Source organism: Nyctereutes procyonoides, unplaced genomic scaffold, assembly GCF_905146905.1.
Source record: "Nyctereutes procyonoides isolate TBG_1078 unplaced genomic scaffold, NYPRO_anot_genome, whole genome shotgun sequence".
Lineage (NCBI taxonomy): Eukaryota > Metazoa > Chordata > Mammalia > Carnivora > Canidae > Nyctereutes > Nyctereutes procyonoides.
Window position 1 is genome coordinate 30,796,762 of NW_026575048.1, and position 8,771 is coordinate 30,805,532.

Sequence of the window (8,771 nt, forward strand, 5' to 3'; positions counted from 1 at the left end):
GACCTCACCTGGAGCGGCTCCGCCGCGGCCCTTCTGCAGCAGCACAACCTGCTGTCTTCTGATTGGCTCCGCTTCGGCCCCTCGCATATTCACTTCCGGGTGAGAGGTGCCTCGTCGCCCCGGCAACCAGGGCGCGCTCCGCACCCACTTAGCACTTGGTTCCCTCAATGCCGTAGAGCTGGCGGCCCAGGAGGAATCGCGGAGTCAAGAAAATCTCTGCCACACACCTCTGTCGAGTGAGTGCCCCTCCTCCCAATGCCCCGAGCGCGGAAGGGCACAGGGCTGCCCTAAGTAGAACTCACCTTACGCCACAGCGTGGCTCCTGGTAGCTCCGGTGTGGCTGTGACTTACTTCCTGATCGGCTACACTGGGGATGGCGTGGGGCACACGGAGAACCCGCCTGGCCTGGGATCAGAACACCTGGATTCTACCTCTGATTCGGCCATCGATTGGCTGTTGTGAAATCTTAGTCAAGTGCCATCATCTCTGGGTTTCAGTTTCCTCTGTGGTGCCAGATGGTCTCCACATCTCTTAGGTTCTCCCTAGCTCTAACATTACAAAGTTTCAAATGTGGAGCAATTTAAGGGCATTTGAAAACAGGTTTTTTGGGAATCCTTGGGTGGCTCAGCAGTTTAGCGCTGCCTTCAGCCCAGGGTGTGATCCTGGAGACCTGGGATCGAGTCCCACGTCGGGCTCCCTGCATGGAGCCTGCTTCTGTCTCTGCCTCCCTCTCTGTGTCTTTCATGAATAAATAAATAAAATCTTAAAAAAAAAAAACAGGTTTGTTGTTTTTTTTTTTTTTTGTATGATAAAGCACTGCTTGGTAAGCACTTAATGCCTGCTTCCCAAGTGCCATTCATTCACTAGACATTCAGTTCCTACGAACAAGTACTAAGCACCTACCACTACGTGCTAAGCTGGACACTAGAGTGAGAAAAAAAAGATTTGACTAATCCCTGATTCCTGACCTGGGCGAGCTGGGTATTGTGATTGGGGATTCCAGCACAAAAGAGTTGTTTTAACAGGGGTCTAAGTGTGTGGAGACGCCTAGATGAGTCTGGGGTGAGGGGAGATAAGAAAGGCTTTGCTCATACCTGTCTTTTTCTTTGTGCTTTTTTTCTGGGAAAAAATTGCAACTTCGTATCCCAGTTCACCAATTTACTTTTCTGTTGTATCCATTATGCTATTCAGTCATTACACCAATTATGTTATTCATTTCCAAGATTGCTAATTGGTTCTTTTTCATAACCTGTCTCAAGGATACTATACCCTCCCTCCATCCTCTCTGAGGATGTTACAGTATTCTGAGGTCTTCTACCTATTGTGTTATGTTTCCTCAAAGGGGATGAGCCTCCGGTCTTTTTCAATTAGCACCTAAATTAATTTTTATGTTTTTATATTTTTTATTTTTTTAAGATTTTATTTATTTATTAGAGACAGAGAGAGAGAGAGAGAAGCAGGTAGGCTCCATGCAGAGAGCCCGTCGCGGGACTCGATCCCAGGTCTCCAGGATCAGGCCCAGGCTGATCGCGGCGCTAAACCCCTGAACCATCGGGGCTGCCCCTAAATTAATTTTTAAATGAAAATTTAGTTCTTTTGCCCCACCCGCAGAGATTCTGATTCAGTAATATAGGAACTTGCAAGCATCCTAGGTAATTCTGATGCACGAGCCACACTTTGAGTAACATTCTGGTAGACTCTATGGTCCCAGAAGTTAGAATTTACTTATCTTCTCCATATTTATGTGTTCTTTGCTATTGGAAAAAAATAACTTCTAATGATTTAGTCCGCTAAATGTCCCAGGGCTTTGAGGCATAGATTCCCCTCAGTCCTTTCTTTTGATCTCGTCTCCATTCCAATCTCATTCTGTTTAGACAGACTCACCCCTACCTCTCCCCACTATCATATACTATCTTTCTTTATTTTCTATTCCCTCCTTGTGCCAATTCCTCACTCCACTTTACCTCTGTGAGGGCATCAACAGGTCATAGAAGCTACCCAAGAGAAATAGAAACGTATATCCACACAAAAACTTATACATGAATGTCTATAGCAAAGTTCTTCATAACAGTCCAAACTGGAGACAACCCCACTGTCCACCAATTGATAAATGGATAAACAAACTGTTATTGCTGTACAGTGGACTGTTATTTGGTAAAAAGGGATGAAGTACTGCTACATGACATGGATGAACCTTAAAAACATGCTAAGTAAAAGAAGCCAATCATAAAGGACCACATACTGTGTGACTCCATTTATATGTAACGGCCAAAATAGGCAAATCCATAGGGATAGAAAGTAGATTAGTGGTTGCCAGGGGCTGGGGCGGAGTTGAGGTGGGGCTGGGGATAGAGAAGAGATGGGAGTAGAAATTAGGGGAATGGAGACTAACTGTTAACATTCTAAAATTAGATTGTGATGATAGTTTCATACCTCTGAATATGCTAAAAAACATTAAATTGTATACTTTTAAAGGGTAAGTTTTATGGTATGTGAATTATACATTAATAAAACTATTATAATAAATAAATAAAAATAGATCATCTAGACAAAATTATTAATTTCCTCAAGACCCTACACTAGATGATGGAAATGCCAAGTAATCATGATACGTGAGCACCCCAGGTGGCTCAGCGGTTTAGCACTGCATTCAGCTCAGGGCCTGATCCTGGAGACCCGGGATTGAGTCCCACGTCGGGCTCCCTGCATGGAGTCTGCTTCTCCCTCTGCTTGTGTCTCTGCCTCTTTCTCTCTCCTTCTCTCTCTCTGTGTTTCTCATGAATAAATAAATAAACTCTTTAAAAAAAATCATGATACGTTTATGATCATATGAAGTGAGTCAGTTTGGTTAGCCCTTAAAGCACATTTGGTCTTCTAACATAAAAATATTTAAGTTTACGTGACTTTTCTTAACTCTTTTAAAACAGCTGCTGAAGTGTATAAGATAAACTTCATATTTCCAAATGGAGACAAGTATGGTAAGCACATATTTCAATTACTTTTTCTATCTCGATTTAAATTAAATAGCTTAAGAGTAAAAGAAAAAGAGACTGTAAATTTTGTAAAACTACTATTGGGATATTAATTCCATTAAATAAAATGACACAGAAATACAATAGATGGACAGATTTTAAATTTAAACTCTAATGTTAAGTCTAGGCTGTATGCCTTGAAACCTATATATGGGATCTGTCAGTCTTCCTGGCTGGTATGTTTTAATGGTTACAGGACCTAAGGGGCACCTGTCTTGCTCAGTCAGAAGAGCATACAACTCTTGATCTCAGGGTCATGAGTTCAAGACCCATGAAGGATGTAGAGATTACTTACATACATACATAAATTTAAAACAACAACAACAAACCCCAAGACCTTTTAAGTCCATAGAGCTCCTTATCTCTGGTCACATTAGTTTCAGTGCTAGAGAGCCAAAGAGACCCATAGGGGTGCAGTTGTGATTAGGCCTGAACATACTTTATCACCTAGTCAAACAAGGTTCCCATTCATAATGAGTTATAATATATTTATCTCTTGTTTAGATGGTGACTGTACAAGAACATCTTCTGGAATCTTTGAGAGAAATGGAATAGGTATTCATACCACTCCTAATGGGATTGTCTACACAGGAAGCTGGAAAGATGACAAGGTATTGTTGTTATTATAATATTGACAGTGGATAAGTAAACCTGTTGCTTAAATGATTCCTGGCATTTCACCATTAATGAAAAACACATATGAGTAGACTATACAATAAAAATAACTGATATGGACATAGGAGTGATACTAAAGTCATAAAAGGTTTATCATCTTTTTTTAAAGTTTTATTTATTTAAGTAATCTCTACACCCAATGTGAGGCTTAAACTCACAACCTCCCACCACCCACCACCCTGAGATCAAGAGTCTCATGCTCCTCTGAGCAAGCCATAGAGGCTCCCTGTCATCTTTATTATTATCTTTCTCATCTCCTATTCCCTTAGTAGTTAAACTCATTACATAATTTACTCATCTAATCCTCATAGCAACCTCATGACATAGGTGAAAATTAATGCTCCTATTTTACAAATGAGGGAAATCAGGCTCAGGTTACTTGCCCAGGGAGTAATGAAACCAAATATATACCCGGGTCTGCCTGAATACAAATTTTTGTTGCTCATAACTAATTTGTACTGTTTCCTGGGCTAATTAAACTGGTTGTCCTTTAAGATCTTTGACATATTCACGATATCTTGAGGACTCTATTATCATCATCATGGACCCCCTAGATATTCAGATGATCCAGATCAGGAACATTTGACTTGGTGGGCTTCAGAGAGAGATGCATTTGAAGGACAATGATAAATGGTAAATGTCTTATTTTATTTTTGTAGAAATAAAGGGTGATACAATGATAGATTAAATAATAACTAAGTGGATGATAGACCTATTTATGTACATTTTTGAAGTATTCTAGGTAACTGAATGTTAGTTACTGAGATCATTTCCTTTGTTATAAACAGATGAATGGTTTTGGAAGACTTGAGCATTTTTCGGGAGCAGTGTATGAAGGACACTTTAAGGACAATATGTTTCATGGACTGGGGACATATACATTTCCAACTGGGGCAAAGTATACTGGAAACTTCAATGAAAATAGGTAGGCTTAAAATAAAGTCATCGTAGTTATAAAAGATTCTTCCCAGGCATATTTGCTTAAATATTATATTTAGTTAATACTAAAATGCTAAATATTCTTTTGTAATATATTTCATTAAAATATATTTATAATATATTTATTAAGAATTACTGGATTAGAGGCACCTGGGTGGCTCGGTGGGTTAAGTGTCTGACTCTTGATTTCAGCTCAGGTCATGATCTGAGTTGTGAGATCGAGCCCTGCATTGACCTCCAAGCTGGGCGTGGAAGCTGCTTAAAATTCTCTCTGTCTCTCTCTCTCTCTCTGCCCCTCACTCTGCCCCTCTCCCTCTCTCTCTATTAAAAAAAAAAAAAAGAATCGTTGGGTTATTTGAGGGGGAAAATGTCATGAGAGGCTAAGACCATCATGAGCCTCCAAAAGAAAATATTCTTGGTACTAATCTATTAGACTTTTCATTTATTTCCTCTTACCTTTCGTATTACTATGGAACCTTTTGAAGTCAACTTGAAAATGGAAAATAGTCAGAATTATTGAGAAAATTTAGGCCAAAAATTACTTTCACTTAAAATATCCAGATAAACTTTTTTTTTTTTTTTAAGAGGGAGCGAGGGAGATGGGGGAGAAGGAGAGGAAGCAAGAGAATCTTAAGCAGACTCCACACCCAGCATGGAGCCTGATATAGGGCTCCATCTCACAACCTTGAGACCATGACCTGAGTCAAAACCAAGAGTTGGATGCTTAAACAGCTGAGCCACTCAGGCACCCCATCCTGATAAACTTTTAAAAAGGAAGTCTTGGGAGATAATTCATAACTGTTTATTGGATTTTGACCTGATATATGTATGTATTTTACTAAGATAATTTTTAAAATGTAAGCAAAATGTACCCATTGTTACCTTTCTGAACTTATGCTTGAAGGAAAAATAAAAGTGAAATGAAACAAAAGCACACTTTTATAGCTTAATAATCTTCACAATGAATATTATGCCATGTCATCCAGAGATTCATGTTTATTTATAAATATCTCTTTATTATTTCCAGAATTGAAAATGCAGACTAATTGTTATGAAGTTGTTGATATAAATACATTTTGAGGAAGGTAGAAAAGTATTCACCTTTTTTTATTCCAAGTCTGTGCTGATAACACAAACTTTTTCCACTGATGTTAATGAAGGGAAAAATTCTAACCCATGGTATTAAAGTCTATTTTATATGTGAAGTACATTTTCACTACTTCTAAGAGTCCAAGAAAACCCCCCACATAGAATACAGCACCTCACACATAGTTGATAGTCAATAAATATTTGTTGAATAAATGAATGAACTAATATGAATTTTTCATTTTTTAACTGATTATTTAAGTTTTGTATAAACTTAGTGTATGAGATCCAAAAATCTTGGACACCAACATTTGTATAATAACAAGGTTTGTTTGGGATAGTAATGGTTTTGGTAGGATATGAAAGCAGGATGCTGAATTTTATTTTATTTTATTTTATTTTATTTTTAGGGTGCTGAATTTTATTTATTTTTTATTATTTTTTTAAGATATTATTTATTTATTCATCAGAGAGAGAGAGAGAGGCAGAGACACAGGCAGAGGGAGAAGCAGGCTCCATGCAAGGGAGCAAGGGAGCCGACGTGGGACTCGACCCTGGGTCTCCAGGATCAGGCCCTGGGCCGAAGGCGGTGCCAAACCGCTGAGCCACCCAGGTTGCCCGAGGATGCTGAATTTTATTTCTTTTTCTTTTTTCTTTTTTTTTAAGATTTATTTATTTATATACTTATTTATGATAGACACAGAGAGAGAGAGAGAGAGAGAGAGAGAGAGAGAGGCAGAGACACAGGAGGAGGGAGAAGCAGGCTCCATGCCGGGAGCCCAACGTGGGACTCCATCCCAGGACTCCAGGATCGCGCCCCCTGGGCAAAAGGCAGGCGCTAAACCGCTGAGCCACCCAGGGATCCCTGGATGCTGAATTTTAAATCAAAGTTTGAAAGTGGGAAGATATAATTCTTCAGGCATAGAGTATAATATGCTAGACAATCTTATACCTAGACTGTAAATTCTTGGCTAATGAACAAATTTATTTTTTACTATTGCAGGGTGGAAGGTGAAGGACAATATACTGATATCCAAGGACTAGAATGGTGTGGTAACTTTCATTTCACTGCTGCTCCAGGCCTGAAACTAAAGCTCCACATGTAGTATATTCTGCATTAAAGTTTTAATGTGGTAACTGAAGCTTTTAGTTATAAAGAAAACTTAGTCATCTGAAATAACTTCATACACTACCTCTGTATCATAATTTTGCCAATAAAACCATCATTCAACATCTTTTTGAACTTTATTTTCATTATCTTATAATTAGTTTGAAATAAATTATGTGAGGATGGCTGGGTGGCTCAGCCAGTTGAGCATCCAATTCTTGATTTGGGCTCAGATCATAATCTCAGGGTCATGAGATCAAGCCCTGTGTCAAGCTCTGCACTGGGTGTGGAGCCTCCTTAAGATAGATTCTCCCTCTCCCTCTGGCTCTCCCCCTGCTTACATGCACACTCTCTCTTTCTTTCTCTCTAAAATAAACAAATCTTTTTTTTTTTTAACTAAAATAAATTATGTGATTCTTTTTTTTTTTTTTAAAGATTTTATTTATTTATTCATGACAGACACAGAGAGAGAGAGGCAGAGACAGGCAGAGGGAGAAGCAGGCTCGATGCAGGGAGGCCGATGTGGAACTCAATCCCCGATCTCTAGGATCATACCCCAGGCTAAAGGAAGTGCCAAACCTATGGGCCATCGGGGCTGCCCTGTGATTCATTTTAATAAACACAGCAGAACTATCTAAATCTTGGCAAAGTCAATTTCCAATCCTGTGCCTGAGTTTTGTCATCTTTAAAAAGCATATCTCTATGTTAAAGGGAACTACCAAGGAATTGAAAAGAATCCACAGAATGGGAAGAAAGTCTTCTATCTGATGCAGGTTTAGATTCCAGAGTATATAAATAACTCATATGTAAGTATATATAAATAAAATAAAAATATAACCCAATTTAAAAATGGGCAAAGGATTTGTTTTTTGTGTGTTTGGTTGGTTTTTTAAAAGATTTTATTTATTTATTCATAAGAGACACAGAGAGAGAGAGGCAAAGACACAGGCAGAGGGAGAAGCAGGCTCCACACAGGAAGCCTGACATGGGACTCGATCCCCAGTCTCCAGGATCACGCCCTGGTCTGAAGGCAGGCACCAAACCGCTAAGCCACCCAGGTTTCCCAAAGGATTTGAATAGACATGTCTTCAAAGAAGATATGCAAATGTCTAATAAGCAAATGAAATCATTACTCTTTAGGAAAGAAGTAATATAGTAATATAGTGCTATAGTAAGATAGCACTTCACAATCACTCAGCTGGCTATATTTAAAAATACAATAAGAAAGATTGGCAATGATAGGGAGAAATTGGAAACTGCCAACATTTCTGCTGCGAATATAAGATGGTACAGCTGCTATGGAAAAGTTTTTCAAAAAGTTAGGCATAGAGTTACCATATGACCCAGGAATTCCTAACTATGTTCCCCAAATAATTGACCTGTATAGGAATATTCCTGGCAGCATTATTCATAACAGTTCAATATTGGAAACAACCCAAATATCCATCAACTGTTGAATGTATAAAAAAATGTGGTATATCCATATAAAGGATTATTTTCAGCCATAAAAAGGAATGAAGTACTGACACATGCTACAACATGAATGAACCTTGAAAACATTATGCTAAGTGAAAGAAGCCAATTGCAAAAGGCCACACATTTACAGCCCTTATGTGAAACACCCAGAATAGGCAAATTCATAGAGACAGGAAGTAGATCAGTGGTTGCCATGGGAGGAAGGAACTGGGAGGCATGGGGTTTCTTTTTGGGGGTGATGGAAATATTTTAGAATTAGTGGTGATGGTTATACAACCTTTGTGAATATTAAAACCACTGAATTATTCACAATAAAAGGGCAAATGTTATGTTTGGTATGTGAATTATATTTCAATTTTTTAAAAAGTATATTTCAATTTTTTGTGTCCTCACGTATTCTGTGCCAAGGAAGCTTCTTCAAGTTCTAGATAACAGTTTTAAAATGGCCAGAAGAG

At 38.7% G+C, this 8,771-nt stretch overlaps 2 protein-coding genes across 2 annotated transcripts in view; one reads left to right on the top strand and one right to left on the bottom strand.

The window, feature by feature from the left end:
- Window positions 1–166, bottom strand: part of DHX57 (DExH-box helicase 57) — a 63,720-nt gene extending 63,554 nt beyond the window's left edge. The window contains exon 1 of the mRNA XM_055327025.1: window positions 9–166. The gene's annotated coding sequence lies outside the window, so the exon portion shown is untranslated. The remainder of the gene's footprint in view (window positions 1–8) is intronic.
- On the top strand, window positions 104–6,976 carry MORN2 (MORN repeat containing 2; the record flags this gene model as incomplete). Its single annotated transcript, XM_055327147.1, has 5 exons — window positions 104–236; window positions 2,928–2,978; window positions 3,537–3,643; window positions 4,496–4,632; window positions 6,736–6,976. Coding segments are annotated over 5 exons (531 nt in total), but the record flags the coding sequence as incomplete, so codon positions are not given.
- Window positions 6,977–8,771: the final 1,795 nt, after the last annotated feature.